This window comes from Rhipicephalus microplus, chromosome 3, assembly GCF_043290135.1.
Source record: "Rhipicephalus microplus isolate Deutch F79 chromosome 3, USDA_Rmic, whole genome shotgun sequence".
NCBI classification, from domain to species: domain Eukaryota; kingdom Metazoa; phylum Arthropoda; class Arachnida; order Ixodida; family Ixodidae; genus Rhipicephalus; species Rhipicephalus microplus.
In genome coordinates, this window is record NC_134702.1 from 130,543,782 (window position 1) to 130,568,568 (window position 24,787).

A 24,787-nucleotide genomic window follows, 5' to 3' on the forward strand; every position below is an offset into this window, starting at 1 on the left:
AGAGATTGCTGAGCACCAAATGTGAAGTTCACAGCGCATCACGGGAATTGTACCGGTGCAGTGTTTTGCGATTGCACAGATTCCGTCCACAACGAAAAACGCTGAGCTCGGCCGCCCTATAGGATATAATCGCAATCAGCAGAGAAAACACGTGCCCTGTGAAGTGTACGAGTAAGTATACCTATTGCGTTTATTGAAGCGTGACTCGAGCTGTTCCACTCTACAGCAGCGATTTGCGTGCAGTATGCCTTAGTGTGCGGCACAAAACTATTGCCGTACTATTTCGCAGGCCACGCGTTTATAATATGATATACGTATAACGACTCACGCGTGGATGCACGCGCCGCGCATGTTTTCTGCAACTATAATGGCCTACCATCACGATGAAAAGTGATGTGAAGGGCGTGGGAAGCATGGCTTTCGACTCAGACTAACTGCGTCATACCTTGGCTGTCACTAAGCCAATGTACATGTGCTTGCGGCCGGCATCACCGTAGCATTTTAAAATCTTGTTCTGTCTAGTACTTTTGCACCGCGTATGTGTTCCGATTGATTGATTTGATTGATATGTGGGGTTTAACGTCCCAAAACCACCATTTAATTATGAGAGACGCCGTAGTGGAGGGCTCCGGAAATTTTGACCACCTGGGGTTCTTTAACGTGCACCCAAATCTGAGTACACGGGCCTACAACATTTCCGCCTCCATCGGAAATGCAGCCGCCGCAGCCGGGAATCGAACCCGTGACCTGCGGGTCAGCAGCCGAGTACCTTAGCCACTAGACCACCGCGGCGGGGCTGTTCCGATTGCACGGCAGGACTGGCAATTGATATACACATGCGGTGCGTGAGCACAAGTCGGAGCCAGATTCTAGCGCTACATTGACGCCGGCTTACTACACAAATTCTTCCTTGTCACAGCCAAGGCACGCCGAAGTTAACGTTATTCGCGTTTCTTTCAGTCGAATAATACATTCCTGATAAATTTGCTTCCGCAGCCTGCAATGAACGTGCCGCAGACATTCCGGACTGTCGGGAAAGGTCTCTTCGCCGCTTCACACGAAATCAGCATCAAATTACAGCACAGGAACAGCGCGAAACATGATTATCGCCACACTCGTGTTGTGAAGTTTCGCGTTTGATTTGTAGAGCGTCTGATAGTGTGTCATTTGAGGGTGTTGTTTCGCCGTGCTTCCAACAGATGGCGCCACATGCTTTTCGATACGGCAGCAAGCACTGAGTTCGTTGTGTTTTGGTGTATAGAGTTCTCGCATTTTGCTTACGTAACGTCGCTGTGCCCAGCGTGTGGCCGTCTCGATGGTACAGTGGAGTATATTGGTCCTTTCAGGACACGCTCGCGGCCATTTTGCTACCTCTACATCTACCGAATTTGGTGTTACGTGACGTCAATTGATGACAAAATCTATGACTGGCGCAAACATAATATTCCTGACATCCGTGTCATGTATGAACATGACAACATACCACGCTCATAGGGTGCTCGCGGCCGTTTCGCAAGATCCACGTATACTAAACTTGGTATCACAGAACGTGAATAGATGGCGAAGGTAAACGACACATCCAAACGTCGTAATGATGACACTGAAGTCGTGTACAGCATAATTTGCCTCGATCCCGTAACGTTGTGCTGATTTTAAAGTGACATATCAACATTTCTCATTCACGCCTCGCATATATTCGACTCCCACTGTACGTGGGATCTACAATTTTTTTTATAACAATACTAGCAACAAATATGTAGTTGAGACACATCATGTAGGCCGTATAATGGCGTCCATGTAGAATGTTGACATTTTGCGGAACTTGAAGAAAAATGTTCACTTTCGGCAAGTTCTCACTCGTCGTTTGGCGAAGTTGCCTCGAAAGTCAGTGGAAACCTAGGTTCATCTTCTCGGGTGTTCCACTACAGCTCGAGTCACGTGACACGAGCCTTTCTGTAAGCATTCGCGTGTGCAAGCGTTGGAAGACCGCATGCCATCTAGTACTCCCTCTTGACATTTTGTCAAGCACGCCATCTTGACATTTTGACAATGCCACAATATATGATGTGCGCAACACTGCAGGCGTAATACTTGTTGTCACCCAATCATGTTACATTCTAAGGCTGTTGTGAAATCAGGCCTAAAACAAAACTAACAATGATCAAAACTGGTGCGGAAGGAACTAAGAGTGTCTTGAATAACATGAAGCAGAAAAATAACCCTGAATTTTTTACAGCAATTTACCTGTTAATTGTGAAAATGGTTTTACACAAGTGCAGATCAGACGCACTTCGCGCAAAACTGCACCACTGTCCCAGCAAGTGCGCGATTGACGAGGCCAAAACGATCGCTGGGTGACCCGCGCAACGTAGTTCCTCAGGCTTCGTAGTAACGGGGTTGTGTCAAGTGCAGCATTCGGATAGGCACCGACATTTACACAACTATTACACAAGCGATATATTTTAAAAAATTGTCGAAAACAATCATGGCATGGCTATAACTTCTTCAATGGTAACCCGCATTTTTGTACGAGCGGTAGAGTGGCAGTTTCGTGGACTTGTGTGTTTTTTAAGACACAACATTAAATATATTTAAGAAGAATATCCATAAAATTATCGAAGTTATTTGTAGTAAATACGATGGGAACACGAAGAAAGTAAACGTTTTTGTTGAGTGGTTGCGCTGAATAAAATACACAAACGACTCAAGTGATCGTGCGATTTAAACACAAATTATGCATCCTTGACTTATCCTGTTTTCTTCAGGGCATTTGTCAGTTCTTCGTTTGATTGAAATAGTATTCAGTGCAACTATGTTACAATGATACACCAAACAGCTCCATTTAGAGTGGTTATAGAAGAGGTTAATTAGAGAGCACATTTCATGCCACTGGTAGGAACCAAAACTGCGACCTTCGAATAACTTATGCGGTGTTCTACACTCTGAGGTACTGCGGCAGTCATGCTAACACACACTTTGTGGCGTCTATAAGACATGTACCTGTACATCTGGCAGTGACTGCACTGCTTGTATTTCTGAGAACGAGGGCGAAACTATGTTTGAACAACAAAGCCGTTCTGAGTCGAAGTTGTCGTTTCCAGAATTGTGGCAGTGCTGATCACGTGACCACGTATTGTGGCGAGAGTGACCAACGGTAGGAGAAGGAGGGGTGCGTCTGCTGCGTGAGACGAGGATGGAAGATGTCGAGGGTCAAAAGTGGTCAGTGCCGGAAATGACGTATACAGCCGCGTTTATGCAGGCCTACGAAATTTGATTCTAGGAAACATTTTCAGCTCTTACACTACATGCCCGCCTGTACAACAGCCGTATTCGATGCAGTTATCCCTATTACAGTTGTAAAACGTTCAATGACGATTCGTTTATGTACCTCCATTACTCTCTTGCTTCTACGAAACTCCTTTGACCGGAATGAAAGGGAAATCAACGCTGGCACTCCGAGTTCAAGAGAGCCGCGAACAATCATCTTGACGGGATTCACTTTGGCCAGTCTATTCTTGTTGAGGATGTCCAGGTCTATTGAAGCCAGCCATTCCACGAGATATTTCGTCTGCGATAGAAGCGGGTGGAAAGTTATAGGGCATGTATTCTTATCAGGCGATTCACTTAGCAGCCGGAGGCCTTTCGCAGAAGCACAGTATACAAAAATATTCGGAGAGATAAGCGATGTAGGAAAATTGCAGTCTTCTATTCCGAATCATCACACGCAAAAGCTGCACAATAAGCGTTGCAATATCTGTATACAAGAAAACATTCGGTACTTTGTGGTAATGGTACTGCTTCGGAGGAAGAAAGGGGAAACAATGGTGGAGCCCTAAGCTATGCCCTAGTTGAACGCAATAGCGATATCCTGTCTCTAGTTCGTACTGAGTTTAACAGACTCGTGTCAGTGAAGCCTTCGCACACGGCTGCATTCTGTGTAAATAATAGCATGCATTGAACAACATTCAAATGTGTGCGTAAAATGTTCTCGAGCGTGCTATGCGCCCACCACGCAGCCATATGAGAACACGCACAGTAACGTGTGTGTCGTTTTTAATGGGTGACCCAATTTAAGCCAAGATTTCATGATAATCACGTGCTCTGACGGCCGATGGCAACGCTTGTGCCACGTATTATTATTGCGATATTACACGTTGCATTGCAAAGCGTATACACAGGACCCGTGCGCTTGTAAAGCATGCGTTACTTTCATTCCATTTCCAAGCAAAAGAAGTTAAATGCACTATACTTCCAAGCAGGCGATTTGCTCCAAGGCAAAACACCCGCTAGCTTCGCGAACGACCCCGTGCTCAATCCTCAATAAGACCCAAAAATGTTTTTATTATTTATTGTGCTTCTATCTTTCTCGGATTTTCGGCCACGCAAAACATCATGATTTTTCGCTTAAATCCAACGTGGCTGACGTCCGAATTGGTGCCAAACGAGTCTTTTAGCACTATCGCTTTCAAACGCCCTAATTTCAGCAGCCTATAAGCGAGCGTGGCTAACCACCTTATTATTTTAGCTTGAATACACAGCGCGGAAATTTTGCAGCCGCTCACAATCTCTTCAAATATGTCACGGTGTAGCTTCATGCCATTGAAATGTCGTAATTGACGTCGTTCCTATGGAGGAAATAACTAGCGCTTGCGCATCGCGTCTAGATCATGCGTGGCGTGACTTACCATGGTATTTGACTTAGTAGGTAAAGTGAGCTGAGCGCCAGAGCAGCACTCTCAGATTCTCAGGGGTGCCAAATGTAAAGATTGAAACAATCATTTGGGCTAGTCAAGCCTACTGATAGGCTCAATTCTTTTCCATAAATTCTAAAACGGCAATATCACTGTGCCATTTAGAGGTGCTGTCCGAATGTATGAGGAATAGTGCGTGCTTTGAAGAGCAAGTTGCCTAATATTTGCTATACGCAAGCTAAGTGTCGCGAAAAATATATTTTGTTGTTTTTGTGTTATCACTTATCCAATTTTATGCTTCTTGCTTAAATTTGTAGATTTTACGCCACCTCCTAGGAGACAGATCTGCCTTTTATGACTTCGTTTATCTTAGACCATAGAATTAAAGGGTCGAAAAGTGCGAGAGATGGCGCAGTGGAGAGCTCACGATAATTAAGAACACCTTATGTCCTTTAAATGTGCACAAGTCGTAGAGTACACTAGCGTACAGCGTGTCGTTTGTATCTACGAGCAACTGTCTCATGCGGCATCGAAATCACGTGATTTTGGCCGAACGCCGAGAACCGTAGGCCCTTAGCCGTGGGAGTCGGCTATTTACAAGGCATCCACAATGTAAGTACTACAGAACTGTCTTTTAGTGAATAGTTTAGGAAGAGGGTGTTCCTATGCTTGTTTCAGCCGGCTATCTATTTCTTCAAAGAATATTACCTGTTAAAAATAATGCAGTATTGGTACTCACCTCTGGTTCATATCTCGATGCAAAATTCAAGCAAGCATAGTACATCCCAGTTGCTTTCTGCCACGAAAGTTGATTCGAATAAGGTATGTACGGAACTGTTAGACGTAATTGGTTTATGACGTGAATAGAATTTCGAAGCTGTAGAGGAAGCATAAATGAAATGTTATAGGCCCCTGGAAAATTGCGACAACAATTACAAATGTTGTTTATCAAACAAAGCAGGCGTTTCATGAATTGGTTACAAGAGGGTTTTCACTCTTCTATGCATAGTCTGTCCCTAAATTAAAATGACCAAGTCTGGTTAAAGCAAATTTTTTGGTCATATCACTACATCCTATTTATGTTCTTTGAAACGCTTTTGGGCTTCTTTACACGCAGCAAAAAAAATTTAACTACACCATTTCAGTACACGTGCAAAGCCACCAGCCTTGACCTCTCTAAAAAAGTTCCTCCCGGCCCCTCCTCGAAGGGAATAGTGAGGAAATGTTAATGCATTGCGCAGCGTCCACAACTACGTTTCGCACGTGAGAACCCAGCGTTAGAAGAATATTGTTTTCTTTTTTTTCCACTATCCTGCAAACGGCGCCATTCGCCGCACGTAGGGTGTTTTTTGTCGCGAGAAACGCGGTAGTGTTTCCAGCTCTAGTAGCCAGCATGCGCGTTTAAAAAACACTATGAAGTGATTGGCGTCTCGAGCACACATTTCCGGATGTTCTTCAGAGGTGCGCAACCAGCAAATGTTCGAGAGTGGTGGTGGTTAGAGTGGTTAAAGATGAGAAAAGGCACCTAATTTCTGCAGCCCGGTCGGGAGCACGGTGCAGTGCCTAGTCGAGAGTGAGGCGCGAGTGAACGGGAAGGTGGGGCCAGGGAGGAGAGAGAGGAAAGGGCGAGAGAAGGATCAGCGAAGCACTGCACCTACTCTCCTTCCACACTTTCTTGCACCACATGCTCCGGTGGCTAGGCGCATGCATAAGCACGCACACCCGCAGCTGTTGGTATGAGAGAGGAAATGAGAGCGGAGAGTGAGAGCATCGCCACGGACGTTTTCGACAACGCCGGATGTCTGACAACGCACGAATAATCGCATATAAAACATGGGCAACCCGCCTATCAAGCCGAGCACCGGGAAACTCTCACTCTTCAGACTTCTCTAGAGGTTTGAGCACATCATGAAGTCTGCCGGCTCACTTGAGGTATGATGCAGCCCTGACACATCGATTATGCTAGCCAGACCGACTTCTTCCTATTGGCACGTATGAAAATAAGTCTGAAAGGTGAAGGCTCCGGTGGTAATCACCCCATAAAATGGGCTTTCACAAAGTTCACGAGAGAAGTCATGACTGCTCATATCAGGGACTTTTCTCACGGAGATGACGTTGTACTCGGTGTAGGGATGCCCAAGAAAATATATTTTGGAATGCTCAAGTAAGATATACTGACCGAGTCGTAGTCTAGTCTATTTTCACTAAACTTCGCTTCATTGTTTTATGGTCGCGCCAACGTGTTTTCTCTCACGACCCGTCAAACGCTCCACCGTTTTAGGTTTCATGGCATTTTTTTCTTGTGTTGCTGTTTGGACTATTTTTTGCAATGCATTGGATGTTTAGGACAGGATTGTCAATGATATATTGGTGGCATATAACTTAAGCCGAACAATGTAGTTATTTGTGCAGTCAGCAGCGGTACAGCTAGATCTGTATCAGCACACAAAGAGTATTCAGGTAAATAACATTGCTCTGCCGAAACAAAGCACTCCATAGAATTTGGTCATCTTGACCGAATGGCGAATGCACACTAAAACAACTTCATATTCAGCCGTGGCCACGTCTGTGTAGAGGGCTCGAGCAGCCAGTTTTTGCCTTGTAGCGCAACACCTTCAGGTAGTTTTGGGTTGTACTGTGGTCGACCTGACAACAAAATTGCCCCAAGATTTCGCCCAGCGGAACAAAAACTAGCCGCTTGCACAATCTACACAGACGTGGCCACGGATGTACACTGAAACCCATGATTGTTTTTTATTAAGCTCGTTTTTCAAATCGTTCACAGCTCCAGGGCCTTCAAACGTGGTGCTCTTTCACAATGGGATGCTGCATATACGTGGACATCGCAGAGGCTCGACTTCTGATGGAAGCAACTCTGATTAAAATCATAGTTTAACACTTGGTAACAACTCTAAAATTATTTATGAAACCCAAGAAAAACAGTGCAGCTTCTTGTTTCGGCAGCCACATCAGCGCAGATGTTCATCACCGAACTGCGTTTTCTTGAGTCCTAAAGGTGTAATAAAACCTACACTGCTACATTTACTACATGCGTACACATGTAGTTGTTCCGTTTGAACCACTTTGTTGAACAGAAGCCGCTTTCTGCGGTTAATTATTTTGAGATTATCTTTTTTATAGGTTCTTAGCTGGATGATTTGGCAATGGCCCACATTTAGTCGCTTCAAACACTGCACATGTGAGCAACATGCCACGCAAAGCGACAGCGTCGCCGAAGGTAATATTCTTATAGTCCGGTTCGAGCAGCGACTTACAACTGAAAGGAACACAATATTAACTTTGACAACTGCTTCCATATACTTGTTTTATGCAATTTAAAGTTTTCAATTGTAAGGTGAAGTTCTAACACGTCAAGTTAAATAAAACATGAATAAATATGTAGCCTTACTACATAATTTTATGTTATGTATCCCGCCTAATTTACATTTCAAGTAAGACTCTCAAATGCTGTTTAGTCAAAAGAATTTTGCACTCCCAAGTATAGCAATTTCTTGAATGTCATGTAATTAACAAGCATGACCAATTGCTATATTAGCCAAGCTGGAGTGTAAACAGTGCAAGGTGCATAGAAATTCATCTGCAAAACTAGCTGAATAGTTATATGAGATGAAGATATCGCGCATTGCATAAAAAATGAACAGCTACTCGATACGACATCGTCGAAATTTATAACTTTAATGAAAATCTCCAAACTTAGACCGAATATGTTATAGCAAATAAAATAAAGACAGAGAGAGTCAACCGTATCGTAAAACATTTTCTCCTGAACTGAGACAACTATTTGTAATATTCAACAGTTCCTTTTTAAAATAAAAGTATCCTGATCATGATATATGCATTTTGTGTGGTTACTAAACAATCAGAACAATAAATATGGCATGAGTCGCAATAATAGTATCCAGGGCTATACGTTAGCAAAAAACCGACATTATTATGAGGGACGACGCAGCTCCTGAAGTTTTTGGCTACCTGGAGTTTTTTAACGTGCGCTGTGATCGCATGGTACACGGGCGCCTACCATTCGACCTCCATCAAAATGCGACTACCGCAGGCAGGATAGAGTACGTCACCTTGGGGTCAGCCTCCGGCCACCGTAATCGCTGCACCAGCGCGGCGTACGAATGTGAATCATTTTGTAGTGTAAGGGGACAAGGTGAGCCCTATATCGCCTTGAATTTTAGGTGAAGTTTACGTACCTTTTCTCCGTAAGCACAGAAGCTACAGCAATTGTTTTACTATCGCTGTGATCGTGAGCCATTTTTTCATTAGTGAAGCACATATAATAATCAAAATTGTACTTGTCATTCTTTTGTAAAATTGGTGCATCACATACCGAATTATGAATTGATAATAGCTGTTAGAGGTCGTGTTGCAGAAGAGCGCTTTCTCAGACAACAATAATTCTGCTTTAGTATGTTTTATATTACGTTATTTAGGTTATGGCTGAAATATATGATTCTACATGCATGTGATTGCTGAGACAAAATATTATAATCACGAAAAAGCATGTTATGAAGTGATAGCATTTAGCGTTGAAAATCTGCAGTATTTCAAAATTAAAACTAAATAACAACTTAAAGACGGACCCGTTCAATAAGCACTAGCCAGATACTCAATACGATTAGGTTTTTTATTTGTGTTGAAAGGTCTTGCCTGGCGAGCCTCATTTGTCGTCTGCAATGCAGCTGTGTCAGCACTGCACTGTCGACGCACTTCAAGTAACTGTGCAGTGTGCGGGCGCAATCCACAATAGTTCAGCGCATTCACACAGGCTATATTTCCATCATTTAAAGTGAACACAGCATCAAGACTGTATATTTAGAGTGTTTGGTGCCCGATGAAATTTTTTTAGTGCGTTCCCACACGTGCATCCAACGACTCGTTATGATTTTTAGCTTTGCCGTGGACACTTTAGGAACTATTTCTAGATCAGCTAGCTTCGAATATTTCTGCTTAATACCCTCAAGGCCAGATGCTGGAAGGTGCTGTTTATGAATATGTTTCAACATTCAAAGGGGCATTTTTTAAATTACACCAGGTTTCGGTGTCCTTGGAGCAAAGGCCTTGAGATTGATGTGTTTTTTGGGACGCCGTGTGAAAATATGTGAACCGGAAAGCCTATCGGATGTCATCCAAGCTGGCTGTATTTTTGTAATAGCCCAACAATAATAGTTTTGGTGCTTGCAAATGATGACACTACTAAGACGTGCCCAACCTGATATGAATTTCCTGACAGAAAGCTTGGTTCCTATACTTTTGTTTTCGCAGTTCTTGGCACTTATTTTTTCTGAATGTGCTAAATGTACCCCGGCTTGCAAACTGTAACTCCTTCATAGGGCTATGATGCTTGAACTACATGGATTCCCTTATACTTAAGAAGAGGGGCATGACAGGCCGCAACACAAGTTTTCTAATACATACCTTTTAGAGAAAAAATTCGTATTAAGGCAAACAAAAGAGTGACTCTTGTTCAGAAAATGGTGCACATTTCAATTAAAACGAAAGCAAACAAAACTGAATTTCATGCTATCATTTTGCTTGCCCTCTCCCATCAATTCTGCATTTCTTTTCATCGTTGAATAAATTGCACTCCCACTGAACACAATATATTTTTACAGTCCCATGAAACACCGCTTATAATTAGTCGATGTTGGTCATTGTAAAGAAACCTAATACCATTTAATTGATGCATTCAGTATAGGCAAAATGAAAACAATAAAGGAACCTCCAGGCCTGCGCGGAACACGCTGCACAGTCGCACCGAAAGCTGGATGAAGGTCAGCCTCTCAGAGCTATTAACTCAGAGCATTTCTTGACGAACTTCAGCGACTTTGAGCGTATCTCTATCTATCTATCTATCTATCTATCTATCTATCTATCTATCTATCTATCTATCTATCTATCTATCTATCTATCTATCTATCTATCTATCTATCTATCTATCTATCTATCTATCTATCTATCTATCTATCTATCTATCTATCTATCTATCTATCTATCTATCTATCTATCTATCTATCTATCTATCTATCTATCTATCTATCTATCTATCTATCTATCTATCTATCTATCTATCTATCTATCTATCTATCTATCTATCTATCAGCCGCCTGAGACTTTTAGCTCTCTTGGCCGTTTCGATATTGGTATCGATACCAAACGTGGTATAGAATAACATGCCTGTATGAAGAACCTATATGACTAGTGATAAAAGGAAAATCATGACATGGATGTCACGAATGTCATGATTTGCATTTCATGGTCCTGCAGCTCTTCCGGTGGTTTTGTTCACATGGCATGTTGTAAAACTGGTATGGTATGCCATGATTACATGGCGAACACAAGTGGCAGACCCTAAGATTAAAATTATGACATGCGTGTCATGTAACAACATGACTACATGCCAAGCTCATGACTGTTTCGCTAGCGTCATATATTACGGTACGTGAATGGATGACGAAGTTATGTCATTGTTGCAAACACGATAATTACGAGATGGGTGTTATGAACATGACTACAGCAATACTCATGATGCGCTGGCGGCCGTTCCGCTAGCTTCACCTATGCCAAATTTGGTATTCTGTGACGCCCATGGATGACGTAGGTATATTACTGGTGCAAACATGATAAACATGAGATTCGTGTCATGTAATAAGACGACTGCATGCTACGCTCATAATGCGCTCACGGCCGTTTCGTTAGCTTCCCATGTACCAAACTCGGTATTACGTCACCCCAACAAACGACATAGGTAAATGACATATCGCAACACGTCAACATCACGACATGCGTGTCATGTAACAACATGATTACATGCCACACTCATGATGCGCTCGCGGCTGTTCGGCTAGCTTCACATATATGGTATTACGTGATGCCAATGGATCACGAAGATATGTGACTGGTGAAAACCTAATAATCATGAGATGCGTTTCATGTGAGAACATGACTACATGCCACAGAGAAGGCACCTATACATTTTGACATGACGCGGTGCGCGTGCTCGCCGGCGTTCATTTCATCGCGTCACGCCGGCGTTGGCACGCCAGGCGGCGGTCCTGCAATATACTCGAAGGCATCGGCGCGAAATGCAGCATGTCGCATTTCGCGCCGATTGCCGTCGGGCCACTCCGATGGACGCTGGTCGCGAATGGCGCCCGACAATAGAGTGCTAGCGTTTCGCTAAGCTAGCGTCGTTGTGCCCAGCGTGCGCGCACGTCAAAGCTACATAGGAGTATATTGGGCCCTTCATGATGCGCTCACAGCGGTTTTGCTAGCTCCGCATATACCGACTTTGGTGTTACTTGACGTTAATGGATGACAAAATTTATGACTGGTGCAAACATGATAATCCTGACACGCGTGTCTTGTAAGATCATGACAACATAGCACGCTCACAGCGGGCTTTCGGCCGTTTTGCTAGCTCTACATATACTAAATTTGGTATCACGTGACGTGAATAGATGACGCAGGTAAACGACACATCGAAACAAGATAATCACCACACGGAAGTCATGTACGGCATTATTTACCTCCACCTTATATTGTTGTGCTGATTTTAAAATAACACAATAACCTTACTTATTCATGCTTCGCTTATGATAGAATCCGACTGTACGTGGGATCTGCCCAATTTTCGAACAGGTAACACAGCTGCGAGAAGGGCTGGAGCACCGAGGGGCAAGCGATGAAGTGCTTAGTATATTAGACACATTGAAAGCGTTAAAGGTGCACAAGTGAACACAGCGAGCCTAACGCACACTAGTGGGAGATGTGTTGCATATGTATATGCGTGTAATAAGCACTGACACTTGAGAAAAAAAAACTCGAAAGAAAAAAATGCCGTGGCTCTGCCGTGTAAGACCGCGCTGGCCCAGAAGAGACCCCGGTTCGAATTCCGCTGTGTCCTTGGTGTTTTGTTTATATTTTTTCCTAATTTGTGTGATAATAGTTACAGACAACACCTGTGGTGGCGGCGGACAACTACAGCGCCGCACACGACCATTGTGATCTCATAACAGCTTTCGCTGTAAAAACTCTTGTTGCCCAAACGATGAAATTTCGTATATAGTAATGTTAGGAATGATATAAAACTGAAAAGCTTTTTTTTCATTGAAACTTTGAACGCTGTCTCTTCAGCTATGAAGTCGTGCAGGCACAATTGACCGCAATTATAGGTTCGTGTCTTGCAAATGCATTTGGCGCTATGCATCTGGTGGTTCGCAGACAATATGCGAATAATACTTTCCGCAAAACGTGGTTTGAATGACCCCAGGCAGCCAGAATTTCAGGAGCTTTGGAGGAGCACAACGTTGAGGCACGTCGTGTAATGTTATAGTGATATCGAAAAATGAAAAACCCAGAATATATATATATATATATATATATATATATATATATATATATATATATATATATATATATATATATATTATAAAACCGTTGGATGAGGATTACGGTGGGGAATAGCATTTTCTATTTTCTTTGCGTTTATAGGGGGTAGCAATAAAAAGCAGTGCGTATTGAGGTATGCGGAATGTATGTACTGATGATAGAGTACTATAAACAATAATCAAACCGGTCTTACAGCTCAAATATTCAATCAAATTATCATAGGTTATTTTAATGATAAGCTTTTAGTCTATATTGCTACCGGTTGGCAGTCGCCATTATGCAACGCTACGGCAATGAGCAAGTGTACATGAGTTTTGCGAGATCCACGTATTATCAGCCAACACGTTTTAATTGTTGAAGAAGGTACAGTCAACCATTTGACTGAATATGCTGCTATCATTGTGGTAATTGCGCTTCAACTTGCTTTAGTAGTTTAGTGCATTAGTGTATATGACTATTGAATATTTTACCAACTGCCTTTTTGACGCTCGTTATGGTGGCGCCAAATGCATATCTCATGCATAGAGACTTTGACCACGTGAGCAACTTTTATCCGATGTTATTTTCCCATGAGATTTTATTATATGCGGCTATATAATGTACTATTGTACTATTGTACAATAGTATACTATTGTATACTATTGTTCTAATAGCTGTACTATTCGAGGAGCTAGAGGGTGTTAAATGGGATATAATAGGGCTCAGTGAGGTTAGGAGGACAGATGAGGCCTATACGGAGCTACAGAATGGGCACGTCCTTTGCTATCGGGGCTTGGCAGACAGAAGAGAACTGGGAGTGGGGTTCCTAATTCACAGAAACAAAGCTGGCAACATAGAGGAATATTAGAGCATTAATGAAAGGGTGGTAGGCATTGTAATTAAACTGAATAAAAGATACAAGATGAAGGTAGTACAGGCTTACGCGCCTACATCCAGCCATGATGATGCTTCAGTTGAAAGCTTCTATGAAGACGTGGAATCGGCAATGAGTAAGGTATACTATACACACAGTATACTATAGTATGTATGTATGTATAGTATACTATACACAGTATACTATAGTGATGGGCGACTTTAATGCAAAGGTAGGGAAGAAGCAGGCTGGAGACCAGGCGGTAGGAGATTGTGGCATCGGTACTAAAAACGCCAGAGGAGAGCTACTAGTAGAATACGCAGAACGCAATGATTTGCAGATTTTGAATACCTTCTACTGAAAACGAGAAAACCGCAAGTGAACATGGAAGAGCCCTAATGGCGAAAATAAGAACGAAATAGACTTTATAATGACTGCACACCCAGGAATCGTGCAGGATGTGGAAGTGGTTGGCAAGATACGATGCAGTGACCATAGAATAGTACGGTCTCGAATTCGCCTAGACTTGAAGAAGGAACGACAGAAACTGATACGCAAGAAGCCAATCAATGAGCTAGCACTGAGAGGGAAAGTACAGGAATTCAGAGTGTCGCTGCAGAACAGGTACTCGGCTCTTAGTGAGGAAACCAACCTTAGCGTAGATACAATGAATGATTATCTGTCGAGTATCATTAAGGAGTGTGCAGTGGAAGTTGGAGGCAGGGTAGTTATACAAGACACTGGCAAGCTTTCCCAGGAAACGAAGAACCTAATTAAGAAGCGTCAAATCATGAAAGTGTCAAGTACAACAGACAAAATAGAACTGGCAGAGCTTTCGAAGTTGATTATTAGGCGTAAAGTATGCGATGTAAGAAGGTATAACATCGAGAGAATTGAGCACGCTCTGAAAAACGGAGGAAGCGTCAAAGCAGTGAAGAGGAAACTTGGGATAGGCAAAAGTCGGATGTATGCACTAAGGGACACAGAAGGCAAAATAACTACCAATATGGATAGGATAGTTAAAATAGCGGAGGAGTTTTACAGAGATCTGTACAGTAGCCGAGACAACCACTATTTTAATACTATAAGAACTAGCAGTAACCCAGATGACACCCCACCAGTAATGATAGAAGAAGTCAGAAAAGCTTTAGAGAGCATGCAAAGAGGCAAAGCTGCTGGTGAGGATCAGTTAACATCAGATCTGCTGAAAGATGGAGGACAGATTGTGTTAGAAAAACTAGCCACCCTGTTTACGAGGTGTCTCCTGACGGGAAGGGTACCAGAGTCTTGGAAGAACGCTACCATCATCTTAATACATAAGAAAGGAGATGACAAGGACTTGAAGAATTACAGGCCGATCAGCTTGCTCTCTGTAGTATACAAGCTATTTACAAAGGTAATTGCTAACAGAGTAAAGAAAACATTAGAATTCAATCAACCAAAGGAACAAGCAGGATTTAGAACAGGCTGCCCAACAATTAACCACATTCATACTATCAATCAGGTAATAGGGAAATGCTCAGAGTATATCCAACCACTCTACATAGCCTTCATAGATTACGAGAAGGCGTTTGATTCAGTAGAAATATCAGCCGTCATGCAGACACTGCGGAATCAGGGCGTAGATGAAGTATATATAAACATTCTGGAAGAAATCTACAGGGGATCAACTGCTACCATAGTGCTTCATAAAGAAAGCAACAGAATACCAATGAAGGAGGGTGTAAGGGAGGGGGACACAATCTCCCCGATGCAATTTACCGCGTGCTTACAGGAGGTTTTCAGAAGCCTAGAATGGGAACAGTTAGGGTTAATAGTTAATGGAGAATACCTTAGTAACCTGCGCTTCGCCGATGACATTGAATTGCTGAGTAACTCAGGGGACGAATTGCAACTCATGATTACGGAGTTAGACAAGGAGAGCAGAAAGGTGGGTCTTAAAATTAATCTGCAGAAAATGAAAGTAATGTACAACAACCTCGGAAAGAAGCAGCGCTTCGAGATAGGTAATAGTGCACTTGAAGTTGTAAAAGACTATGTCTACTTAGGGCAGGTAATAATCGCAGAGCCTAACCACGAGATGGAAGTAACTAGAAGAATAAGAATGGGGTGGAGCACATTCGGCAAGCACTCTCAAATTATGACAGGTAGATTGCCACTGTCCCTCAAGAGGAAGGTATATAACAGCTGTAGCTTGCCGGTACTCAGCTACGGAGCAGAAACCTGGAGACTTACAAAGAGGGTTGAGCTTAAATTGAGGACGACGCAGCGAGCAATGGAAAGAAAAATGGTAGGTGTAACCTTAAGAGACAAGAAGAGAGCGTAGTGGATTAGGGGACAAACGGGGGTTAAGGATATCATAGTTGAAATAAAGAAGAGGAAATGGACATGGGCCGGGCATGTGGCGCGTAGACAGGATAACCGCTGGTCATTAAGGGTAACTAACTGGATTCCCAGAGAAGGAAAGCGGGTAAGGGGGAGACAGAAGACTAGGTGGGCAGATGAGATTAAGAAGTTTACGGGTATAAATTGGCAGCGGCAAGCACAGGACCGGGTTAACTGGGAGAACATGGGAGAGGCCCTTGTCCTGCAGTGGACGTAGTCAGGCTGATGATGATGATGATGATGATGATGAATCTGTTCGAAACAAACGAACATGACATCCATTCAGCACCACTGATGGCGCGGCTGAAATATTTTTAGAACTGACAAAAAGCGATGACAAAACAATAGCGACCAGTGGTGCCGAAAATTCATTTCAATCGTTGTTTGTTACTTTTCATCCCTAATGTGTCAGAAATTAAAACAAGCTCTAAACTGCTATTTATTTCTTTAACGCATATAAAGCAATTTTCATCCCTAATGTGCCAGAAATTAAAACAAGCTCTAAACTGCTATTTATTTCTTTAACGCATATAAAGCAATTATTACATATCACGCATGCACGTTTTTTGTGTTTAAATTTGCCGTTGTCTTGCTTACGTTTTCAGATTCGTTGTGGCCCCTGAAAGAGTTACAGACAAACTTGTAGAAGTCTTCGCATGGGTCTACGGAGAAGTCGAGCTTTTCTCGTAAGCGTTGTGCCAATGCCCGACAGGGACACGATGAGCAGTCATACGAGGGTCGGAGAGGCGTCGGATAATAGTTCCGATCTGGTAGTGTTGTCGCTGATGCATTTGTCGTGTGCGGAGTGGGCTGTTCGGATGGTTGCGTTACACCGTCCACAGAATTTCCCGGAAAAGTGAGGGATTGCAGTGCGTCCACCTGTTAGGGCCGGAAGCACAGAATTGCGGTTACAGGCGTTCTCTCGCGGAGCGTAATGAGTAAAATATTACTTCCAACGAACGCAACAACGTTGTGACTGCATATAAATGTGAAAGACAGCAAACGAAGCTTTCATGAGGGCTTCATTCAGTGAGAAAGTTGACCCCCATTCGAGACCTTCCTGATGACGAACAGATGTATGCAAATGAACTGGTTTCAAATTCGAATCTAATGGTACCTGATCGGATATTTTTATTGGAGTTCAGAATGACTTATATAATATCTTCGAATAAATCGATCAGGACAAGTATAACAAAACTATGAAGGGGTCATTGTAGTGAGGGCAGCTGGCTAAAACAAACGCTAACGTCTTCACAGTATACCATGCATAGCAACTGGCACTAACACACGGATTGCAAAGCGAGCGCTTGTTGATTTTTTTTATACCAGTGTGTAATTTTCACTCCTGCGGCTATTATGATGAAGATGCTCAAGTATTCTTCAATAGGCCTTTGAGTTGATCTAACACAATCTTTCGAAATGCTGAAAAGAGCATACAGCTGAACTTTATCCCCAGGTATCGCTGAAACTTTTTTAGATACCCCAGCTACTGAGGAGCATCGTGAAAGAGCCCCGCCGCGGTGGTCTAGTGGCTAAGATACTCGGCTGCTGACCCGCAGGACGCGGGTTCGAATCCCGGCTGCGGCGGCTGCATTTCCGATGGAGGCGGAAATGTTGTAGGCCCGTGTGCTTAGATTTGGGTGCACGTTAAAGAACCCCAGGTGGTCTAAATTTCCGGAGCCCTTTACTACGGCGTCTCTCATAATCATATAGTGGTTTTGGGACGTTAAATCCCACATATCAATCAATCATAATCGTAAAAGAGTGTTTCAAACTGTCAAAAAAATCGCAACATCACGGCAAAGCACTCTGCAGCAAGGTGGTATGAAGCAGACAAAGTTGATTCTGGACACTTTATATATTTCGGTAGCAGGAATTCACCGCGTTATGTACCCAAATACTCAGCGGGCATCAGCAGATGTTATCGTTCTTTCTGGCATTTTTCAATACAATCTTCTGTACTGGAAATTAGATATCATTATATATGTTTTTTTCAGAAACCATGCGGTACTAGTTTTCCTAAATACAAAATGAGATGAAATTTTACCAGACGCGGACGCCTTGTTATTTTAATTATTAGACTTTCCTTATTTCATTATGTTATTTTCACGTTTGGACGTCGTTCTGCAATGTGTCTAAAGCACATTTTTCTATAAAGATAAAATTTATTAGTTAGCGATGGTAGTTTCCCATGCACATCTTCTGAGAAAAGTAAGAGTGTGCCGTGTGTAGAAATGTTTGAGCTGCCACGCTGCGCTATAGCAGCTGTAGGCTCGGTGCTGCTATGTCATTAACATTTATATGCGTAAAAAGAACGATAGATAGATAGATAGATAGATAGGTAGATTGATGGATAGATAGATAGATAGATAGATAGATAGATAGATAGATAGATAGATAGATAGATAGATAGATAGATAGATAGATAGATAGATAGATAGAAGGATGGATGGCAAGCTAGACGTGTATTGTAGGACCAACAGTGCCTAAAGGCTCCGAAAAAAAAAAAGAAATAATACGGTAAGTTTAATGACAGTTTCGAGCAATGACATGAATTGTGGACAGGTTCCACTCTGGTTCAGAATCAAGCATAACCCTGTGTGATCATTCATGTTTCTCGCTCAAGGTTACGACAGCTCACAACACCTTAACCTTTGTTGCATGGGCTTTATAGCAATAGCACATAATATAAAAAAAAACGTAAGAGCTGCCTACTCAGTAACCAAGTGCGCCAATCGGAAGTATCACAAACCAAGAATTTGGATGTCCCCTAGCGCTGCCTATAACCCGGTTTCGACTTATGAAAAGTAAGTGACCAGCAGTTGTGTGGTCGTGAAAGGCTTTCAACAGTTGCATGCGTAGCAATAGCGAAAAAAAAAAAATTCCAACCATCTAATGTTCATGCGCTGCTCATTTGTTTTTAAAGGTTAGCTGGCTTAGTTTGCCGACCTAATATCGCACTTACTCAATAAAAAGCTTTACAAAGGCATAAAAGGACACTAAAGAGAAACAATCACTTGGTATAAATTGACAAATTAAACTTCCTGCGCTGTAATGCCATGTTTCACTTTTATAAGCTCGTTTTTAGCGGATAAAATTGATGTCAAATGTTAATATTGTATTTCGCGTTAAAGTTGCAGTGCATGAATTCGAAAATATGAAATGTGGCTTTTGTGTTTCGGCAACATTTGCTCGATCAAAATTTCTGACACTTCGCATGCTAGGTGTATGACACCCGCAAATGACAATGTAAGCCACGGTCACGTCTGTGTATAGTGCATGAGCAGCTGACTTAGCACATGCCTGCACAAACGAAGCAGTCTTTGTGGCAATCTAAAATTTTTTTGTTCATGCAGCTGCTGCCATTTTCATATCTTCATTTATTCAAATGCCTCAAAACAGTCACAATGCGTGCATCGTTGACACAGGTGCGTTTTCTCAGTCGAAAGGATCTTGGTCTCATGAATTACACATGAAGAAAGCGCTTTTAAGCAGCGGAGACTATCGTTGAAACAGGCACACCTTCCACCAATGTCATCCATGTAGATCATGCCTGCATGTGTGCAATGCCATGCATGCTTTTGTGCACGTGACGTCACAACCCGCAACAAGTGCAACAAGTACAACAAGTGCAAGCACCGCAGAGCAAGGCCGGTCTCTCGCGTGCTATACACATACGTGGTAGTGGCAGTACTTGAATTTCATCAACTGGAAGCTACGTAAGAACGACTAGGGGTCTTCATATTTCTACGTTATGAAGTTTGGTGGGTTATTCTCAAGGTGGCGTCTCCACGCAAATTTTCTTTTCACGCGCTTTTTCGCTCACCAAGCATCGTCTTGTGGTAAGAATGGTGCTATAAAAATTGTAAAATTGTACTTCACAAATACACACGCAAAAATGATTTTGCTGTTTTATGTCCCTTTGCAGGGTGCGGCTTCAGTATGGGTGATCATGTTGACAAGACAGAAATTTAACGAAGCTGCTCGATAATGATGAGTCAACTGCTGTTAGTGCGTTCTATAGCGGATGATAAGGTGAGAGAGACAGAGAGATAACTCTTTATTGAAATGCAAAGAATTTTACCAGCATGCGAAATTCGCTCACTTGCTAATCTGTGTGGGGAAGGCGATTGAGGATTGAAAGTACAAATAGGAAGAGAGAAAGAAAAACACAAATTTGAAATATAGACGTTAGAATAAAAAGAAAAGAAAGGAAAGGGCCACTCTTTGACCATTGATTGAGGACGTGCGTAAGAGTTTTTTTGTGGTGTCAAGCTACGGCTACATCTTGTCTAGCTGACCGATGCTGTCCAAGTACGCAAACATAAGTTTCATTGCACGCCTCTGTGAAGTGGGGCAGGCTAAAGGTCCCAATACACAGTAGGGAAAAAGTTCTCTCGTTTATAGAATGCATGCTATGGTCATAAAGCGCACGCTCCTCAGCATACGCTCTACACTCAACCAATATATGTTCCACAGATTCGATGGAGCCACAGTTGTTGCAATACGGACTCGCTGACTGACCGAAGCGGTACCGTAGGCTGTCAACATAAGCACTGTTTAGACGTAGACGATTGTGATAAGGTGAGGCTTTCGAAACAGCGTTAAAAACGTTGCTTTGGGTACAAACACCTTGCGCTGTAGGCGAAGTCACAATAAATATAAATGTGTAACAACGAGAAAGTTCACTGCAAACCTGTCATAGAGTTTACCCCAAAAGTGACAATTACGTTATGCGCAGCATCAATATCACTCTCAATTGATATAATAGCACAATGTCTACTTTTTCAATCTGGTGTGTTTAAATATTTAGAAGGTACAAATCATACTTCAACTATAGAACAAACAACTCAGAAATGTCGATGCCTTCTGGACACTTACCGTGGTAGTATCTTCTTCTGACGGTTTGGCACGTGTAAATCCTAGCACGAACAAGCAAGCGAGCAATCCCAGTCCCACAAAGAGCAATGCGATCAGGTAGAGGTTGAGGTGACGGTATGCGCTTGTCTTCGTATTTTCAGGGTGAGGAAGTTGGCGCTCGTTGAGCAACGGTCTTTCCTGATCCTGGATTATTTTTGTCAACGGCAAAAATCAGATATAAAATTGTGATACATGTTACTGGAACTGCTCATTTCTTTCTATCATCACGTAACAGCCGTCTCGGGTTCATGTGCAGGCAGCGGCCGCCGCCAGAGGTACAGCCATAGATGAAGCGAAATGCAAACGTTGCAGTCGCTATTGTCTGTGGGACAGCCTCGGCTACTTTAAACAGACACCAAACGTAAATGAGTGTCTGAGTGCGTCGTGATTCTAGAAATGGGCAGTCGGGTAAAAACAGTAGATGCTGAAACCGCAATTAGTTCACGGTGGTTTTCACCAGAAAGACAACAAAAAAGTTCTGGATTTGACTCCCCACAATTATCATAACACTACGAATAACAGTGATCTGGCAAATACTATTGAAGTTTTTTCACCAAAAACAACACTAAATAAAAGTTATTCCTAATATTCTTCCCTCTGCGTGAAATTCAACCGCCGTTATCTGTAGAGTGCCTCTAGCAAAGTGATTAGTGTGGGCCATTCATGCGTCCGGCGAGGCGCAACTGCGTGGTCTAACAATTGTTTGGTAAGGTGCAATGCTAGGATAAAATATTGACCTGTTGACGTATCCCGTGGGGACTAACAGTTAGACCCGGTGCCTTTTATTCTTTAGACTATCAATAGTTGTGGAAGTCTAATCAGTCAAGAAAGCGACGAGCCATTTTTCTGCACAGGGTTTATTAGTGAAATAGAACAGATGATTGATTGATATGTGGGGTTTAACGTCCCAAAATCACCATATGATTATGAGAGACGCCGTAGTGGAGGGCTCCGGAAATTTAGACCACCTGGGGTTCTTTAACGTGCACCCAAATCTGAGCACACGGGCCCACAACATTTCCGCCTCCATCAGAGTGAAATAGAACAGTGTGACTTGCGTGCTGAACATGAACGCGATCTTTATTCAAATTTTTTATGCAACACCCCCCCCCCCCCACCTCTCAATGCAGCCCCTGTTGTTTCTTCTTCTTGGAAATTTAGGCACTGCACTCCAAAAGTTGGACGGCCCTAACTTAGGGCAGTGAAATAGAATTGCAGGCAGCAACGATGTACTACTCATCGATGTATTTCTTGTTCAATCGGTGTCAAATGAGCCCCAAACAGCGGCAAGGATTCGCAATTGTACATAGCGCGCTGTATACAGTCCTGACCACTGACGGGTGCGCACGTCTGCTTTTGTAGTACTGCGCGTATGCACTCTTTTTGATTGGGATAACAGGACAGTACGCACTATAATATTGTGAATAAGTTCCTCTGTTAAAATTACCTGTGACGTCAAGATATGTTTGTACACTCATTAAAGATAGAAATCAATATTTTCTGCAGGCGGTATAGCGCATATACTAATTGCACGCCGAAAACCGAAAACGCCATTTTGTTGTTTGTTTTGTAAATGAAGCCACCCGTGGTACGCAAAATGTGTTCGCCATTGTCAGCCCCCACCTACACTTCAGCTCTCCAAATTAAGGCAGCGCTGCAGAGAAAGCACCACAATCATAACAAGTGTAAAGTGCTCTGGTGTTACTATAAATCTCACCAGTTTGAATGATTTCACGGTATTGGGTCTAGCAATTATGGATTGATACGGGAATAAGTTGAGAAAGTACATGCGAAGTGCAATTTAAGATCAGCCTACAGAAAAAAAGCATGTGACGTTTGTTGTAGCCTAGTTTCGTTGTAAGATGAGACATATACTTAAGCTACGTCAGCAGAAACTATTTTTCCAACTGCAGGTGCAACGCAAATAATTTGCATCACGTTTAGGAGGGTTTCAATTAAGAACAAATAATATGAGTTTGTGCACCAACGGACGTCACGTATGCTTGGTTTCGGTTGACGCAGTGACAATTTGGCTTCATATTTAATGAGTCCGTCTAGTATTTGTATGAAAATAGTGGCACAAACACGTTCACAGGCCATCACGAAAAATGACGTGTCCGGGTTCAGTCTGCGCTATGTATGTTAAAAAATAATTTCAACATTTTGTTGTAAAAACGTAGCCCTGGTCTTTCGCAACACCAACCGATTGATTGATATGTAGTGTTTAACGTCCCAAAACCACCATATGTATATATAAGACGCTTTAGTGGAGGACTCCGGAAATTCCGATCAGCTGATTTTCCTTAACTTGCACCCAAATTTGAGTACATGGGCGTACACTTTCGCCTCCATTAAAACTGCAGTCGCCCAAGCCGGGATTCAATCCCGTGACATGTTGGTCAGCAGCCGAGCACCTTTGCCACTAGACCACCACGCCGGGGCGAATCGTAACTGGGTATTATTGTGCTTTGAATGGGCTCACCGTTTCTCACTGTTACAGTTTTTCTCTCGTCTTACGAGACTGGCTACACATGTTATCCCTGCGCGCCAATATAGCTGACGTTTTCAGAACCTTTATGAATGATTCTTCATTTTTTTCTATAGGCTTGCGCGATGATGCCGAGCGTTCACTGCTTTGCGGCAACTATCTGTGGACGGTAATGCCCGTGTTTGTTGTACGAGTAAACGTGCTCTATCGTGTGGCTGAGCATTTCTTATTATTCTTTCTTTTTTAGCAGCATCACCGTTCAAAAGGAAACCGGTAACCGCGGCGCGTGGGGAACGTACCGCAACCAGAAGAAAACTGAATAAGGCACGTGGACCAAGGCACGAGCAACCCAGGCGATGCTCTTTTTTCCGCTGACAAAAACTAATTGTTTGGTAGAAATTTCCACCGCTTATCATAGGCATCAAGGGGCAATATAATCTTAATTTTGGCCGGCCACTCTCATTTTTCACGCATGCCATGCATACTAAAACGACAATATGAAGATTAAGCTATAGTAATTCTCTTAGTCTCCTTCTCGAAGAATAGTGCTAGCGCAGTTCGTTCTCTCTATCACAAAATAGAACACTTCACCATGTTTGAGCGGTGTGCGTGTAGACCTTCCAGGAGCAGAGGCGATGATCAGTAGGCGACGTCCTTCTCGGGCGCTCACTAGCAGTCACCGAGAGCACCGGAGCACTAGCCACGTTTGTGAAGAAGGGATGTTGATTTTAATGATGATAATAGCTTTGGAAAGTGTATGATACCCATTAGATAAGACTGGTATTGCTTATGCTACTTCTGGAAAATTTTCTAAGCTATCTTGCCGTAATTATATTTTGCAGCTGCACACATGAGTATTTGACCCGCCACAGTGGTCTAGTGGTTTAGGTACTCAGCTGTGGACTCGCTGATTGCCGAAAGGGATCCCGGCTATAAGGGCACCTGCATTTTCGAAGGAGGCGAAAATGGTATTGGCTCGTGTGAACAGATTTGGGTGCACATTAAAAAAAACACAGGTGGTCTAAATTTCCAGAG

General features: G+C 42.8%; 1 protein-coding gene across 1 annotated transcript in view; it reads right to left on the reverse strand.

Annotated features, from left to right (window-relative positions):
* LOC142802956 (uncharacterized) overlaps positions 1-24,414 on the reverse strand; it is a 35,853-nt gene extending 11,439 nt beyond the window's left edge. The window contains exons 1-5 of the mRNA XM_075888041.1: positions 24,344-24,414; positions 21,226-21,408; positions 16,942-17,223; positions 5,431-5,568; positions 3,389-3,568 (exon numbers count right to left, since the gene is read on the reverse strand). Coding sequence (XP_075744156.1) covers positions 3,389-3,568; positions 5,431-5,568; positions 16,942-17,223; positions 21,226-21,408; positions 24,344-24,346 — 786 coding nt within the window. The 5' untranslated portion in view covers positions 24,347-24,414. The remainder of the gene's footprint in view (positions 1-3,388; positions 3,569-5,430; positions 5,569-16,941; positions 17,224-21,225; positions 21,409-24,343) is intronic.
* Between the last annotated feature and the right edge of the window lie 373 nt (positions 24,415-24,787).